This window comes from Cuculus canorus, chromosome 6, assembly GCF_017976375.1.
Source record: "Cuculus canorus isolate bCucCan1 chromosome 6, bCucCan1.pri, whole genome shotgun sequence".
Lineage (NCBI taxonomy): Eukaryota > Metazoa > Chordata > Aves > Cuculiformes > Cuculidae > Cuculus > Cuculus canorus.
This window is the reverse complement of record NC_071406.1, coordinates 31,673,644-31,692,392: the sequence shown is the minus strand read 5'-3', so window position 1 is coordinate 31,692,392 and position 18,749 is coordinate 31,673,644. Positions and strand designations below refer to the sequence as shown.

Genomic DNA, 18,749 nt, shown 5'->3' with positions numbered 1-18,749 from the left:
CCATTCTTTTTCTCATCAAAAAGACAGACAACTTCAGGCTGATTTTGACTGTAAATCCTAAAGGATTATTGTCATTATTTAGTGTAACTCTGTAAAAAATGCGCCATCAGGCATCACTGACAAAGCTGGTTCAAGGTTTCTCAGGCTCGCAGTAAATATCCCCGTCCTTTCCTTGAGTATAGGTAGAGCAGGGAGCCTGTCAATCACAGAGCAATATAAAAGCAGTAGTAATTAATCGCTGTCTGTGCTCCAAACATAAACCAGCTCTGAGACAGAAAATTCTATAGTACATAAACCCAGCTAAAACTCAGTTATACCATCAGCCTACTGGCGCTTCTACACATCACAGCATGAGCAATAGCAGAGGAGTACAAAATGTTTGGGATAGAGAAAAAAATGACCTATGAGAAGCAGCTGAACCAGCATTTCTAAATTGCAGCTGAGTTTAGATTAACCCACTTACACATTTTGTTCATGCTGGTCCCTCTCTTTTAAAGCCAACGCTTTAAGAATACATGGCATTGCTACTGAATTTGGGATTGTTGTCCAATCACTCCTTTCATTCCTAGACAAGCACTGTCAAATTGCAAATGGTCAGCTGTATGTCATTATTGTGAGGAGTAAATACAGCACATCACTAATATTATGACTTCTACCTAAGATATTCTGCCTCTTAGCAAAGACATTTCTAAACACAAGGAATCTACAACTGCAGAGGTCTTGCCAAAATTTGGAAAACAGATTAATGCATCAGAGAGACTAACTTCAATAATCAGGCACAAAGCTACTGGGGATGTTAGACTCTTGATTTGCCTCTGCCTCTTACTCTCTTGCTATGACAGTGACACACCGAGAGAACAAATCGTATCAGCGACACAGCAAAGAAAGAAGCTAACAGGTAAGCTCAGTTCATCTCTGTGGCTGGCGCAGGCTGGGCAGTGTCACTGTCAGCATAGCATGCTAAGAAACACATCAGTTCAGCTCTTTCTACACTCAGCCTGGTGCTGCATGGCAGAGGCAACACCACCGTGGTTGTACCCGAACTGCACAGCCACCCGCTGCGCATGTCCAAGCTGTGATTTAGTGATCTGAGGAAGAACAAGAAAAAGAGAGCAGCTGCCTGTAGTTGCATCAGAGTTCTTTGCCCCCTGTAAGCTAAAAGAAAAGGTCTTGCTGAGCAAACATGGTCGCACATCTGTGGAGCCCTCTAGTTTAAAAAGCTGGAATAAGAAGTTCAGTTAAGTGGTTCATTGCAATTTTTGGCCTCTCACTAGAAATATAAGTGTCCTGGTGCACATTTACCTGCCATACCACGAAGAGCACATAGGCCTTTAAAATTCCTTTTTACAGATCTCGGCTTGTCTCTTGTTCATCATATGGCAGCAGCACTGCTCATTAGTAAAGCTAATCACAACCAAAGCACAAGTATCCTGCACTTTTTGTATCAATCAGTTGCAAAGTGTGGGTAGTTGCCACCAGCAAAGTCAGTTGCAGCGGATTATAAGTCAAAACTGTTATTTCTTGAAGCATTAGCCTAGGTTACTTACATGAACATCAAAGGTTCAAGAGCCTCATCCCCACACATTACAGCACAACACAGCCAGCTACAGATACAGACAAATATCCTTGAAGTCAAACTGCCCATATTGGCAACAATGCTGGTACAGTATATGCAACAAGGAAGCTGAGGCAATGAATCCTTCTAACATATGTTTTAATCTGCTTTAATACACTGCTGTCTTTGGCACCAGGAAAGTTACTTATCTTGATCTGTATCATTTTCTTGACTGTCATCTTCAGTCCAATGACTTTTTTCCTGTAATGAATTCCTGAAATTGAATTTCATCCTATTAAAGCTTTTTTTTTGGTTGTTAAAAAAAAAGTGCTGTGTAATTCATAGTGGAACTTGGCAAGATTCAATGATGAGTTCTAGAAATAATAAGTTTTAACAATTATTTATGCCACAGAGGACACAGCATCTTTTGAAATACATGTATTGCTGTTATATCAGTTAATGAGAAGAAAAATTTCTGCCAAGACCTACGGTTAGCAGCACTGCAGTGTACAGTGAAGTAATAGAGTGGGAGTATATTTTTTTAAATATATGAAGGAAGATTCTTTGCTGTGAGGCTAAACAGGTGGTAGAGCAACTCACAGCTCTTTTAGGACTGATTGCCACTTTCATGCTTGGCAGCAGAGCCTGCAGCATGCTCAGACAACATCCTAGGCTTAGAACCCCTATTTCTTTACAGGATCGTATACTTTAGATGGTAAGAGTGACTTAGCTTCCTATAATCCTGGTCGCCTAAGGGAATGGCATAGGTCTCCAATTTGAAGCTTAGCTACCAATACTCTTTAAGGAGTTCAACTGAATTCCTTTTCTTTCACTCACACCTAGACTCTCAATATTTCAAAACCACCTAGCGGATTTCCCAGTTCAAGGAAACTTCAGCTGAGAAATACCAATGCAACTGGACAGGAAGCTAGCACCTCCTAAAGACAAATCTAACCTTCATTTCAATAAACATTAGCAAGCACTAGTAGCTTATTACCTTTCCCTTCATGTGCATTTACCATTGATGTTTGTCCAGCTGAAATTTTGAACTTCTGGGCAAGAGACTTAATCTTTCAATACGTATACACTGTACACCATTGCACAAGGCATTTCTTCCTCCCTTGAACCGAAGCACACTACCTAAGAACATCCCTAGAATACAAACGCACATCTAAACTCAAGTCTATTTTTCGTAACATCCAGCAAATGCACAGGAAAACGCTGTCCCTTAGTGCAATACAATCACTTCCTTCGGTTTATCAGGGTGTTTGACAAAACAGACACCAAGTGCCATCCTCTTGACTTGCCTTGACACAAAAGCATGCTTTTTTACACTGCTTTACCTTTACATCAGTACTTACATTCCATAAAATAGGGGCCAGGTTCAATTCGCCATACAATTTGTCCTTTTTGCGTGCCAGTCACTCCCCGATTCTTGGAATCCCAGAAGTTGGCTGGAGAGTTCTCATCTGAAAGAGAAAAGAAAAATTCGTCAAGTAGCATTTATGATAGTTTTCATTGTTTTTCTGCTCAGTTCAAGAGGTTGAGATATTATACCAAAAGTTGTTTAAAAAAAAAAAAAAAAATTTGACCTAACCAGTAAAAGATAAATGGCTTCTCTTTTACAGCTGATAGATCAATTTATGCAGAGTGAGCAGACATTCATACAGCCACAGTAAATACATGGTTTCCTGTAAGCGGTGACCCGCCAAGGTAAAGTATTCAGTTCCAAAACTTCCCTAACTCAATAGAGAGGCTATTTGGAACACATAGCTGACAGCGACTTCACCACAGAGTTACCACATCATTTTACAGAGCTCTGTCATGTGAAATTCTAGCCCTCATTCCCTAGCTAGAAAGTATGGAATTGCAAATATAGGTATCAGGACTTACCTCTTTTTTTAATATATTTCTATATTTTAGAAACTAGCAGGAATATTTTTATACATACACCAAAAAAATCTAACACTTTCAATCTCCTGACGCACACAGTATTATCCCCTCTCTGTGAACTCAAGCTAGAGGCTCAAAGGGCAGAACTGTTACTTAATAAGCCAGAGACAAATGAGCGATTCAGCAAAGTACATTCAAAAGAGGAGAACCGAGAAGCAAACAGCAAACACCTACAGATCAGCTTAGCAACACCAGTGTTTTCCCCCTCACAAACTAAGCTTTTTGTCCTAACAATAACAAAACAAAAAAAACATTTTGAGGTTTGTTCGTTATTTACCAGGCTGTATTCAGGCATCCAGAAGACTGTATGAATGAGAAAAAAACCAGTGAGGAGCTATTTGAAAGGGCACAAAGGTTAGTTACAGCAACCCAGAGGAAGCTGACATAAACCCAACTTAACTCCTTTGGTACAGGGAGCTCTTCGGAAGTGCGCACCATAATGCTTTACAAGTGCAGTCCGGCAGCTGTTTCTTAATTAGACAGTTATACCTGTGACCTCAATACAACAACCTAATTCTTTCCAGTGACACTTGATATCTCTTAGTCTTAACATTGTTTTTTTTAAAATATCCTGGTTTATTACATGCATTTGAGTGTGTTCCGCAATCTTAAAATAACTTCACTAAGAACTTAGTCTACCGTGGCTTTGTTCATGAAGCTCCTATCCATTCTTTGTACATCAGTAGGAACTCCTGCACAAGATTACAGAATTGTTACCTACATCTCAGAAATCCATATGCTATTTATGAAAGAATAATAAGTAATGAAGCTTTTGATACTTTCACCTTAAGAACATAAACCTACACTAAATAAAAGGATACGCATGATAACACTACGGAATCACGATTCATGCAGTCTGTCCATTCACATCCTACCAAACTGATGTGCAAGCATCATCAGACACACATTAGACTTCTGTGATCGCTCAAGAGTAAATTACATACCCTGCCCACAACCTGAAAGAGCTGTGGAGAATCAAGAGGCAGTCATGGCATTTCTATACCTACAGGCATGGGCAATTGAGAATTTTTAGAAAGCTGTGGTCCAAATACCTCAACATCATGACAAGTCCAGAATAGTTTCAATGACAACAGGAAAGGACAGGAGGGTTCTCCTAATGCCTATGATCCTCAAGCATATAATACCATCAGGCCTAACTTTTTGTGTGGAATCAACATGATGGTACATAAACTGCATGCACCAATAATGTCAGGCACACAGGCAGTAAAAAAAAGTGCATGCTTAGTCACCATTGTAGTGAAAACGTTTCAGAGTAAACAGGGCTGCATCCCACCCATGTATTTCTTTTGGTTTTTTTCAAAGCTGTACAGAGGAACTCAGAAAGCATAGCCTGTAAGTCACTCCATGGACCTCACAAGAAAAGCCTCTATATGTGGCTTGCAATGCCACTCTAACAGAAACAATGAACTGCTGACTTATTTACTCATTTTCCCAACCCGAAACTCCACTGTTATCTTCCACAGACACAACTCTAGGAAGCCATGAGATACAGCTTAACTTTCAGCAAATCCCCACAAGTGCCTACTTTGATCCATCATGCAGACTTGGTTATCCAAACCATCACTACCAAAACCAAGCAGATTCTTTAAAAATTCCACAGTTATCTGAAACACAGATAGTTTAAAATTCAGTGATCGTATTACATAAAGTATGGTATGACAAAAAAAAGACTCCTCTCTCCCCTCACATGTTCTAGTTATTCAGAATTTCTTTATTTAAACAATTAGAGTCTGTTCATAATTTTAAGCAGAAGGTCAAATATTTGGTAAATTATAATCATAAACATGAACATTTTTGTTCTTATCTTGTTCAACAAATCAAGAAACTCTGAAGCAATGAAATATACCTTTAACAGTGACATTTCCATCATTCCGGCACAAGCAATTGGTCTTTGTCTTTTTGAATCAGTAACTAAGTCAATGGTAATTTTTAATGGGACATTACTGAGCTTCAGTAAAGGTCCTACATGAACCAGTCTCAAACTCTGAGCTGACAGTTATACGAAAGCAGAACACCTTTCTTACATCTTATTTAATAAAATCCAACCTTTAAGAAAGTGCCTGGATTTTCAATCCTTTCATGACGGAATAGTTTTGTTTGCAGCAATGAAGAGAAAATCATTGATACTCTGCCCACAGGCACGCTGCCACTGCAACAGAAGGTGGTGCAGACAGAGGGATGAAAAATGCTGACAGACCACTGCCTGTCAGCAATCGACTCCAATTACAGAATTTATTTTGGACAGCTTTGATTTTATTCTGAAAGAGCCATTTTTTTTTTCAACTTCTATGATGTTATTCACATAGGGAGAAAAATAACATTAGTAAGGCATATGGAAAAATAACTTCAAATCTTAGTTCACAGATTTCAGAAAAATAAACTGAACAGGAAAAAAAAATCAAATAGCATGAAAACATTAAAGTATACGATATTGCCTAAATTTACTTACCAACACTGCAATAAAAAACAGTTAAACAGTGTCAGTCTCAGTAATATTCAGCTGTGCAAAAAAAAAAAGTGTTTGAGAGCCCAAAAAACGCTGTCAGAATTACCACAACTCCATCTCTCCTATTAGCCAAAACATATATACATGCATACATGCACACACACATATATACACACTATAAATATATATTCCATAGGGAACTTCAATTCTAAGAAGTTCTAGTCCCTTTTTAGCCAATAATTGTTGCTGTTTCTGAAACTGGAAGCTGTTCCAGAATCTGGGCCAAAGTGTAGATATAAATATCTCTTCCCAGAACATAAAATATGCAACAAAATACTGTCTTACTGCATTGGCACCTTGTCCAGTGAGTCTACACTTCTGAAAGAAATGAAACAATGCAAGATGCACGTTATCTTCCTATCTTCAATAATTTTTAGGCACAAAATATTACAGAAAGAATCTTACTTCTCTGAGCTCCAATGCCTGTGCAAATCAGCATATGTGATACACTACGTTATACAATGAAAAGTGGGTAGTAATAAATGTATCAGTGTGGAACTTCACACCGATTAGTGCGCCTTGAAATCACTGTAAAGCAAATGTGTTCCGAGTAATAATGTTTTCTTTATTTAACTGCTAAGTAATCACCCAAACCTGGTATTAAGAACTGAACTAATTTTTTCCCATTTTCAGACTTCATCATCACTACAACACCCTTTAAGGTAAGTTAGATACCAACGGCATCCGTGATACCCACAGCCTGTGCTCTCCATGTTGGTGTAGCAGTTCTCAGCTCTGCCCTGATGTGCCAGTGAATGGGATGCAGCTCCCTCCAGCATGTCTCAATTCAATAGGTATATCTCATGTGAAAAGCAGTACAGAAGTACCAGATCAATGGATGAACGGTGCAATGAAAGAAGAAGGTATTGTTTTTACAGAATTCGTTTTCACAATAAAATTATGCCCATAAAACAGTAGGAGTCATAGGAAGCTTAAGCATACCCACGCTTTTTCTGTACTGGGAGCCCAGCACTGGACACAGCACTCAGATGTGCCTCACCAGTGCTGAGTAGAGGGCAAGGGCCACCTCCCTCAGCCTGCTGGCGAAGGCTCTTACGAATGCAGCCCAGGATGCACGTCGGTGGCCAGGGCACACTGCTGGCTCTTGTGCAATTCGTTGTCCACCAGGACCTCCAGGTCTCCAGATTGCCAGCCCCCAGTTTGTCCCTATACCAAGGGTTATTCCTCTCCAGGGCACTGCTCTCTGAGCATCGTAGCATTCCTATTTGCCCATTTCTCCAGCCTGTCTGAATGACAGCACAACCACCTGGTTTATCAACCACTACTCCCAGTTTTGCTGATGTTATGGAAGACAGTGTTGAAAGCCCTGCTAAGCCAGAATCTGACATCAGGGTTCAGGAGGTTTCTGTAGAGTTCATCTTTTGTTCTTGTGTTTCACTGCTTTCACTATTTCTGTCTTAGGAAAAGGATAAACTACCAGAAATCCACCACCTTAGAGAGTTATCTTCCATCGCTTAAATCAACAAACAAACAAAAAAAAAATCAAAATACTTTTTTTATAAGTCCCTTGAAAACCAAGAATTGCTACCAATTAATATCTGAAGCAATTATTACAGTCTTAGTGCACAGATTGGTCATATGCAAAGCAATGCTCATCTTCTGGTCCCAGTTTCTGTGGTCACTAGGGCTGGGTTATGTGATAAAAGACTTGTCTCCAGGAATGCAAAGGATTTTTATTCTTCAAACCTTAAAAATATTACAGAAGTCACAAACGCCTACTCTAGAAACATCACAGATTGCTTACTGCATATGATAAAAATTAAAGAATTCCCTATAGCAATCTAAGAGCTTCAAACATTTGCATACTGATCTCTTTTCCATAATGCCTTTGTAAAGATGCTTACATGCAGAGCTTAGAAAGTGATGCTAAACAGGTTCTGAATGTCACTGAATGGTTTTAATTACACACAATTCTACAATTTTCATCTTTCACTGCCATACATGGGTATTCTAATTCACAGCTCTTGAAAAATCCATGCATCTTAGCTCAGAAAAGATCCATCACGCTGGTAACACCATTGTCTCCCTGCATTATTCTGTTATCCTCATTTGGGATTTACATCCCAATCTCCATTTTTTTCACCCCTTTCTGGAAGATATGTTTTGCATAATCTTTTGAAGTGCTTGTATTGTTTATTCTTAATTTAAAATTTTTAATTAAGTTTGGATTGTCAAAATGCTGACTTCCTTAGAATTTTAGCTTAATTTTAATAAACTCTTGGGCTTAGAAGATGATACATGCAACGCATCCAGTTACTGAAAGAGGTGTTTGTACTCAGCTTGAGGAATCTTACAAAGACCTAAATGTTATTTCTCTTGTCAGGTGTTCCTTTACATTATGTATCAGAGGAGCTGGAAGGCTGGTAGTGAGCAAGGCTATGTATATTTTTGTCTAAGCTGAGATTCATCGATCTGCCATCAGCTTCTCTCATAGGCATACTACTGAGATTGATCATCTGCAATCTATCTGTCTCTGTCATCTCACTCAGTCTTTACCGGTTTGTAGTTAATCTGTAGCAGAGGATATTTCTGAACTTAATTTTGAGCCAAACATCAGGAGATGTCTAGGATGGCATTTCCAATGTAAAACAGAGATCTGATTTATGTGCATTTTACAGCACGACTTCCAAAACCTCAGTCCTGGTGCCAGTAAGCACAGTCCACTCTCTGGTGTGAGCAGAGACTTCCAAGCAGTGAAACAGACTCGCCAAAATGTAAAATTATTAAGAACGTTCCAAAGTGTACTTACCTTGACCAGCTGACTGGGTAAGTTTGTAACACTAATTTTGTGGAATATTTTCACTTTGGTAACCTCTAATAATTTTAATTCTGGGAACATCAAAAAAAAAAAAAAATATCCAAACCCTGAAATAATGAACCAAACAAACTTCTTCCCTATATCCAAAACAGCAACTGAAAACTGAATCAGGACACATTTAAAGGAGAAGACAGATTTTATTACCTGAGGCGTCCCTCCTTTTCTGGAAAGCCAGTAAATAAATTAACAACTTCAAGGCAGAGCTTCCACTGCAGGCAATTACTATAACAAATCACATTATGTCAACCCATTTAAATACACCACATGTCACTGCATATAGCTTATGGTCTGTGATTTTCTGAAATCCCCATCTCAGTCTGTGAACAGTTCTTAGGTTTTCTGGTGGAACCAAACATTTCTCACGGAAGACAGCCCTAGTGCATGCAGTACATCACTGCTGAAATTAAAGATAAATGGTTAGTTACAGCTTCTAGCCTTACCTGGCCATTCCAAAGGATGCTTGTGGATCCTAAACTGCATTCCTCCATCTGAGCCAAATAAACAATCCCAAGAATTAAAAAAATGGACATTTTAGAGGACGGATCCTTAAAATAGCATCCCTGCTCTCAATCACAAAGGGTATTTTCTAAAAAAGTTGCCTTCAGCACCCAGCCTGTGCAGCTAAAGTTTGGAGTCTTCAGCTCTGTAGTAGCACTGTTGCATAATCTCAGCTCCACGAGACAAGTCTATCCTCTTGTCATTTGAAAGAATCCCCTTCCTCTTGTCATTTCAAAGAAAGGGGTTTAGAAGGATGTTCTTAAACAACCCAGGGCAACTTCTAGCAGTTACACACAATCCTCTGCCGCTTCTCCTTTAATCGGGGGTTTATCTAGGTTCAAATAGCCTGTGTTAAAACATATGAAGTATGATGTCCTTCAAGCTCAGCTATTTGCAGCCACTCCCCTCTGAAGGGTACAGGATGCCAAAGCCCCATCCTCCCTCCACTTCCTTCCTCGCCTTGTCTATGGGAGGATTCCTAAGCACAGCCACAGCCCAGCAGCGTGAGGCAGGCTGATGTAAACAGGAGGATCATTAAATCCTAGAAATGACGGCAAAGCAGCCACAGCAACCAGCACAGTGGGAGCTCACTGGAAGTACTGGCTTTTGTTTACTCAGTATTTCACTCTCCTGCATGACTTCCTCGTAAATGCAGTTATTTTAGAGAAGACAAGACTGCTCCGTGACATTTGGCTGGGATGAAGCTGCCTTCAGCCCAGCATAACTCTGCACTGGGCAGTCCTGAGCATGAGGACAAGCAGGTGGCAGAGAGCCGCTATGACTACCTCTCCTCTTTCAGGTTGGTAAGTGCCACCTGAGCACAGGGACTTGGACAAGACTGTTTTGCCAGATGCTCTGGCTGCTCACAAGCCTCCTGATGGAGGCTGGCAGCTGACCTACAGCTCCTTCAACTTACAGCAAAGACCCAAACCCTGAAAAGCAACCTAAGTACTGAAAGAACAAAAATGGTACTCAAAGGCATCTTTGCAATCTGGTCTATTGTCTACAGACAGAGTCCTTCACAGCATGTTTCATGAAATTGTATGCTTGTGGAGCACTAGGCTCAAGCTCTCAAATCAAAATTTGTTTTTCCTAGTAATAATTAGACGTAAAAAGAAAAAGGGGGGGAAAAAAAGCCCTCTTACATTCATACTTGGCTTGAAGACTTCCCAAAAAAACACTTCCAGTCCAAAGAAATTAAGATGGACTTTTGCTAATGAAGAACTGAAAGCGACTCTTTGTTTCCATAAGCACCTCTAGAAACTGTGTTTTCAAAGGACAGGAAGTGAAAACACCAGAACTGGGCTACTGTAAGAAAAATTTAAGACAATCTTGCATACTACGCAGCTGGAAACTGTTCTCCATTGAATGTCAGAGCAACAGCAAAAAAGTTAACAGAAATAAAATTCTCCAATAGTTTGAAAAGCTGCCTAAGCAGCTATGAGATCCTACCACATGCTATCACAGATCTCTTCACTCTCCATAATACCCTGGAAAATTTGGACAGTACTGACAATAAAATACACAGATATTCAGCTAAGAAAAGCAAGGGCAGAAAAGTAAGCGGTGGAGAAAGGATCCACAGATGCCTTTACAGGTTCTCATAGGAAATAAGCAGCTGGTGGGCCTCTGCAGGGAGGTGACAGTGCACTGCAAGCAGCTGTGGGGTGACACTGAATTCCAACCTGGACACAAATAGTGGCCTCCTGGTAACACAGTCCCGCTATACTAGCGGTGAAGGATCATTGCCATCTACATTCAGATCTTTAGTATCATGACTCAGGGTCAAAAAAGCAGGGAGGTGTCTGTTCCTCACTGCACAGCAATGATTTGTTCCCTTGTACAACAAAAATTTAAGTTCATGTATCTCCAATTACTGTCCCGTGCTGTGGGCAGGAAGAGGAAAGATTCCACTCCTGCGCCCTCAGGTTCCCTCCATGACCCCCTACATACCACGTATATTATGTTGTTGACGTTTACTACACTCCATTACTTCACACAGCCAGAACAATTATCCATTTTCTACCTGAGACTGACAGCATAGTCGGGAATAAGCTGTATTTCTGGAACACTACACTCCTACTTCAGCTGCAGAAGCAGAGGAAAGGCAAAACCCATACCATATACCCCCCCATCCAAACAATAAACAATGAAATCTTTTTGCTATTGAACCTTAAATTAATAGAGTGGCGAGAGCAGCCTTGCTCTCAATTTCATACACAATCTTTATTCTGATATTGGCCATAAGATGGACTATTTTGCTTTTTTCCAAGAATGATGTTACTACACTGTGTTTCCTTCCTCAACAGGGGGATCAGAGCATCTCCGTATGCTCTCCTACAATGTGATATTTCAAGGCACAGCAGCAGCTCAAAGGATTAGTTAACTAGAATGCAGGACAAAGATATTGCAAAAAATACAAAGTAATATTTTTAGACACATGACACAGTACAATGGCAGGAATAAAGTGGAATTCCACTTCTCTGTATTCAAAGAAAAGACATCATTGAAATTCAAAGCATTCAAAGACAAAAATAAATCCTTTCACCTATCCCTCTGACAAAAATTCAAAAGCATAAGAACAGGAAGGAAATGACCTCAAACTTAACCCCTTTCCTGAAAATCTCTTAATCCGCCTCCACAAAACGATGTGCATTTCATTCCCATCTACACTTCAGGTTTCACCAAACTCATCTGCCAGCCCCACAGCACAAGCGTTCTGCGCAGTCTGGGTCACCAACCAGCTGACCAGGCTCACTTGGAAGCCAGACCTTACACAGCATATGAACACAATGCTTGGGTGTTTCTGCAACACACCACAAAAGACTGAACACTATGACAAAGGCATAAGGTTAGACAAAAATTAAGCTAGAGAACAACACTGAATAAACTGACAGATGGTACAGCACGCCCTTAGCCATAAACACCAGCAGATACTTGATTATACTGTGGAAAAGTCTCCACATCATTTTAGCAAAATTCTAAAAACTCACTTACCATTTAGTCCACTGGAGGTCCAGCTGGCTGCATGTGGGGGTAAATTCCGTGTGAGGGATGCCTCCACCTCCTCCTGAAGGAAGCATCGCGCAGCTGAGGCAAGAGCTGCACCACCTCTCATGTCAACTCACAATCACCTCAGCTGCTGATGGCTTGGGGAAAGTGACATCTGCAGGAGATGGAGACAGCCTGTTCCTCCGGGGGAAGGCCAAAAGCAGGGGCCACCAGGTAGGGAACAGTTTGCAAATTCAGATTTAGGCCACCAACGACTATCAATGTTAGACTACACTTAAAATCTAACATTCTAGACTAACTCAGTGGACTATCACATTGTAAAGATTAGAGAATAGGAGGATAGCAAAGATGCAAGCAATATCCTGAGGAAAAGGGAAGCCTCTTTTCCATAGCATCACTCTTCACACTTCCAGAAATCTTTTGGTTTTCTTTTTTTTTTTTTTTATCTGAACACTTTGCTGTTTCTCACACCTTGTTAAAACTCTGATACAAACCCATCTTCACAACCATAATTCCCTCTCAATATGCTCCTCTGTGATATCCAGTTACCCACTATCTCCCCAAACATCTCCCAGCACTCCCACACCTTGTAGCCTAAAGGTGATTATACCCTGCTTTCAATGGTACCAAGTCCAAGAAAAACAAACAAACCTGTGTGTGTACAAGTACCATAAAGCCTGTTATTCTGGGACAGGACAGTTGAGCAAACCTAGAAACATGAGCCATTTTTCCTAATTAACTGTAAAAGGTCATTTTTGGGGTAAATACTGTTGTGTTTAATCTGCCAGCCAAGTTAATTGTGGAATATTTTTTCATCATTTTCCTTCTTGTTCCCAGCCTTATATGGTGTCAGATAAGCACTTGTTTGCTGGCCAAGCATGAGCTGCTGAGCTTGCTTGAGCTGCACACAGAAAAGGATCGCAGCTTCCCCAGCACACTTTTATCTGCGACCACATTCCCATCACAAGCTTTTGCCAGAAAACCCAGAAAATATAAGAAAGTATTCCTTTTGCAGCTGGTGTACTTGAAGAAACCCTTCTTGTCCTTCCTGCTGTGGAAGACACGATACCAGCAGAGCTGTGCTTTTGTCAACACCGCCTATCCTGCCCCCAGATAAATTCTGTTGGTAAATAAACATTACCAACAAAAGCACAATTTTGCAAGCACAGCTGCACTTTCAGAGAGGACTTTCTCTGTTGTGGCTGTCTTTGTACAGATGACATGTAATCTCACAGCCGGCAGAAGAAGTGAGGGGTCATTTATTCCATGGCCTTCATGGTTTTTTTATGAACCAGCAGCACTTGATCATGTATCCAGATCCTCATCAAGAAAGGTACCAGAGAACCTGGGGGGTTGCTTTGTGTGGATTTTTTGTTTGTTTGTTTGGGTTTTGTTTTGGGGGTTGTGTTGCTTTACTTTTTTTCCTGGTCTAATAAGGGGAAAGAGTGGAAATCACTTCAGGAAAGACCAGATGGCTACGGCAGCCCTGTTGAGTTTACCAATGGGGTCAGCAACCCCATTCCTGCTGCTCTCTGACAATAGCATATACTGTAATCTTCCGAGAATAAGAATATTCCGTCTAGTTAAAGTTTGGACAGCTGAGTGGCCTGTGATAATTGGAAATCAGACTGAATAGTGTAATGATCTCTTCTGGGTTTAGTTTTAAGAAAATTTATGGTGTTTTGAGAGCTATTACTAGCTCATAAGCTAATCTTAAGTGCACTTCATTCCACATGTAAGTCTCCTGTAACGGACTTACCCTTGAAAACGAGGTTTTTCTTGTGGAACTGTCAAACACAATTGCCATAACCAAGAGGCCTTAAAATAGAGTCAAGATGACTGTGTGCCACTCTTACTATTTTTTTTTTTGCAAATCTAAAAATAAAACACCATTTTGAATCATTATGAAATGTACATCTGCCCTTTAAACACCACACGCATCGCTGAAATGCACACGTGTAAAAAGCACAACAGGCTAGAAGATATCTTTAAAGCAAACACGTTATTTTAGATGTATATTTTGAAAAAACTGGCAAGTGTCATTTGTTCTGTTCACATTTATGAAATCTTTAAAATTAGACACCATCAAACAAGTACTTGGTAATTGTCCATGAAAACTTACTGAAACATTAGGCTTGGGTACTTGCTGTTTTCCCAGATTACATGGTGCAATACACCTCATGTTGGCTGCTCATGAAGCAGAGTAATTTTATTATCAACATATTTGCTATTACTGATATGTAGACTTGTACAGAACCTCTTCCTAGTTTCCTTCTTTCCTTCTCGTCCATCCTTCCACTTCCTTCTATTTTTCCACCAGCCACTCATACAGTAGAAGAAACTATCTCCCTCATAAGGGATTTACAGAATACTGGTACATTATTATCAGAAATCCTGTCAGTGGTAAATTTGATACCCTAATAAGTTTCTAAGGCAAATACTATCCCTGTTATTACCTGTACAATAAACTACAAAACTTCCTGCCCTAGTTAACAGGAGCCATCTCATCCCTAATTATCAGCAGCCATCCCAATTCCCATGCCCTACAACTTAATAACAGTGTGCAACTGCTTTAAAGATTCATATAAATTTAGCAAACACTTTTTGACATACATTGTGCTTATTTTCTTTTTTCATCCTCTGATCCTAAAACTAAGATTATGTTATATTGTAAGAACCCATAATTTATTACAAAGTCTTCAGATTAATATATTTATGAAATCAATAACCTCACCTGAGAGACAAAACTGCTAAAAAGCAAGAACTAGTTATTGATCAGAGAAATTGGTAATAACTTTAAAAGCCTCATTCTAATTTATTCAAGGGTCACAAATTCCCCAGTTTCTGCAATTATCTTCTACAAAACCTGACCTGAATTCACTGCTGCATTACCCAGTGATGTGCTTTTCCATTCATATTGTAACAGATGTTACTGGCAGAAATATTTACATTTTAGCAATTGTTAGGGAATAGTCTTAGAGCGCCAAGGATCAGTCACTTCAGATTAGGAAATGTCACCCACTGTATGTGCAACATCTTGACCAACAATTCCTTCAAATCACTTCAGAGATACAGAACCAACCAACCATAAGCAGCTACACCTGAAAAAGAACTTCACAATCTTCATTCATCAAAATAAAGGAACCCATCAACACAAGAGCTATGCTATTCAGCAAGTGCTTGCACTTCTAATCGTCAATTCATGCCACAACTTTCACTGAAAGAACCTCAGACTCAAACAAATTCATTAGGTATATGCAATATTTCTGACAAGATCTTTATTTATATAGATGCAAACTGCAAGCAAACAAAAAGGCTAAGCTCAGTAAATATATCTCTTTTCTACACCTGAACAAATAAAAAGCAACTCAGAAGAAACTACGAGAGATAAAAGGTATGTATTTCTTCTTAAATCCCCATAAGGGTATAAAGTATCCTAATGAGCTGAAATCTCATCTGTAGGAGCTCTCAGGCATGCAATGGGAAGGAGGTGCTCTCTTGCCAGATGGCACATTCTGCTGATGGCCACAGAGGAGAATGAGTGCAACCACAAAGATGACTTAACTGTTTTTACTGTCTACATATAGGCAGTAAAATACCCTCTGCCAGTTATGACAACCAGTTTTTAGTGCAGTTAAAAGTTTCCATCAGAATCACTTAAGGTTTTCCATATGATATTTAAAAAAAGAAAAAAAGATTAATTCATCATTAATAAGGGTGTCAAACTCGGAGCACAAAGCATTCTGAGCCACAGAGCCAGCAACACCCAAAAAGCGGACACAGCCTTTGCACACAATGATCCATCAGCTGCTTTTATGGCCAGCTAGTTGGGTGGGTTTGTTTTGCTTTCAATAGTAAGTCCTACCTTCAGGTTTCCAAAAGCTATTTTCTTTCCTGGCATGAACCATCTAGGAGCAAAGTTAGTGCCAGATCCATTCCACAAGGGTCCTGTGAAGGAGAATTTAACTGCTCAATCGGTCCTACATTTGCAGCCCTTGTTTTACTTGGGTGTTTATTTAGCCTTTTTGTGTGTCCATGTGGGTGGCTGTATGAAAGTTTTATTTATTGCTAGGGATGAAGGGCCAAAACAAGAAGTCCTAGATGCAGTATACCCACAGAACACATTAAAAACCCAGAAAAGGGAATTTTCCTATATAAAACAGTTGACATTTAGGGATGCAGAAGGTTAGTTTGGGTTTTAGCCTTCTCAAATGGTTGGGGCTTTGAATTCTGGAATTATTGTGATGACACAAATATCTCTGTATTTTCATCAATGTGGCGCTCTTCAACACTGGGTGGAGACAACTGATTTATCATGGAAAGGGAGAGGAAAGACCACCTCTAAATTCACATATGGGTTTGGGTTGGAAGGGACCTTAAAGATCATCTAGTCTCAATCCCCTGCCACGGGCAGGGACACCTCCCACCAGACCAGGCTGCCCAAGGCCCCATCCAGCCTGGCCTTGAACACCTCCAGGGAAGGGGCAGCCACAGCTTCCCTGGGCAACTCCTTCAATGCCTCATCACCCTCACAGGGAAGAATTTCTTCCTAACGTCTAATCTAAATCTTCCCCCTTTCAGTTTACAGCCATTCCCCCTTGTCCTTCATTCCCCCTTGCCCTATTACTCCATGCCCTTGTAGAAAGCTGGGGAGAGACTTCTTTATAGGCCCCCTTCAGGTACTGGAAGGTCACTATACGGTCTCCCCAGAGCCTTCTCTACTCCAGGCTGATCAGCTTCAACTCTCTCAACTTCTCCTCACAGCAAAGCGGCTCCAGCCCTCTGATCATCTTTGTAGCCCTTCTCTGGACCCATTCTAACAGTTCCATACCCTTATGTCAGGGATTCCAGAACTGGACAAAATACTCCAGGTGAGATCTCACAAGAGCAGAGTGGATGGGCAGAATCACCTCCTTCGACCTGCTGGCTACACTTCTTTTGATGCAGCCCAGGATATGGGTGGCCTGCGCTGCAAGCGCACATTGCTGGCTCATGCTGAGCTTCTCATCAATCAGCACTCCCAGGTCCTTCTGCAGGGCTGCTCTCAATCACTTTGTCCCCCACCTTGTATTGAAACTATGGATTGCCCCACCCCAGGTGTAGGACCCTGCACTTGGTCTTGTTGAACCTCATGAGGTCCAACCAAGCCCACTTCTCCAGCCTGCCCAAGCCCCTCTGGATGACATCCTTCTAGTGTGACAACTGTATCATTTTACCCGGTGTCATCTTCAAACTTGCTGAGGATGCCCTCGATCTCACTATCTATATCATCAATGAAAATATTAACAGCACAGGACCCAGCACTGACCCCTAAGGGAGACCACTTCGTCAGGGATCTCCATCTGGACATCAAGCCACTGACCACTAATCTCTGAATGCAACTGTCCAACCGATTCCTTATCCGCCAAACAGTCCACCCATAAAATCCTTTTCTTTCCAATTTAGGGAGAAAGATGTTGTGGGGGAACAGAGCAAAGGCTTTACAGAGAGTATTCCTCAGGTTTGCTTTTGATTACATTTGATTATTGCTTGCAGTTTCTGCCTTTGTCTGATCAATATTCTTCTACCTCTCTTCCAGCCTTCTGACAGTCACAGCATCAGCTGGCATTTAATTCTCAGTGTTCAAGTCCATCCATTCCCAGGTCTAATACAGAAACATTCCTAAATATGTTTTTTTCCTTGCCAGTTCCAAGTGATTTCTCACTGCCTTTTAGAAATCCTTCCAGTTTCCAAAAGTTGTCAATAAAATATGTCTATGCAGAACACAACTCTTGAGGATCTTGTGGGATTTAATATTCCCTTAGCAGCTGTTATTTTTTAAGTTTATCTTCAATATTATGCTGTTCAGTATTCCTGCTGTTAAAGCAGGAATGCAAACCAGTCTATTGTTGTCATCTAACAGTAATAGGTCTCTTAGGGAATTTATTAGAAAGTCAGAAAGAGGTTGCTGGTTTGGAATACAGAAAGACATGACACTTAAACAATACATTTTTGTCATAGTTCGACTTTCTATTAATCTAAACTAAACATAAAACCCACTAACAAAAAGAGAAAACACCCCAACAATACAGGTTCTAGCCCAAGGTAGAACACTTCCTTCTTGTGCCTCTATTAAAGAGTAAGCCCATTAACTATGACATCGTGGATACCTCTGCATAAGCAAATTCTCCTTTCCTTTCTACAAACCACATAACCTCTAGCTGAAACAAACAGTAACATTCTCCTATATTATTTATATATGTATGTTTGCTAAGGCATCCAAGTGGCTGTGGAAAACCTACAAACAGAGAGGAATAACAGGTCAGCATAAAGAGAGCACAATCATGCAAGCAGCTCACTAAGACGGGCTATTAAAGGAATATGCT

General features: G+C 40.4%; 1 protein-coding gene across 5 annotated transcripts in view; it reads right to left on the bottom strand.

Moving 5' to 3' along the window:
- HECW2 (HECT, C2 and WW domain containing E3 ubiquitin protein ligase 2) overlaps nt 1-18,749 on the bottom strand; it is a 175,476-nt gene that overhangs the window by 84,356 nt on the left and 72,371 nt on the right. For 4 of the 5 annotated variants that reach the window (XM_054070636.1, XM_054070637.1, XM_054070638.1 and 1 more), the window contains exon 3: nt 2,917-3,024. In XM_054070636.1, the coding sequence (XP_053926611.1) occupies nt 2,917-3,024 (108 nt within the window). Of the gene's footprint in view, nt 1-2,916; nt 3,025-9,314; nt 9,750-18,749 lie in introns of those variants that run through there. The other variant, XM_054070641.1, reaches the window with a different exon arrangement.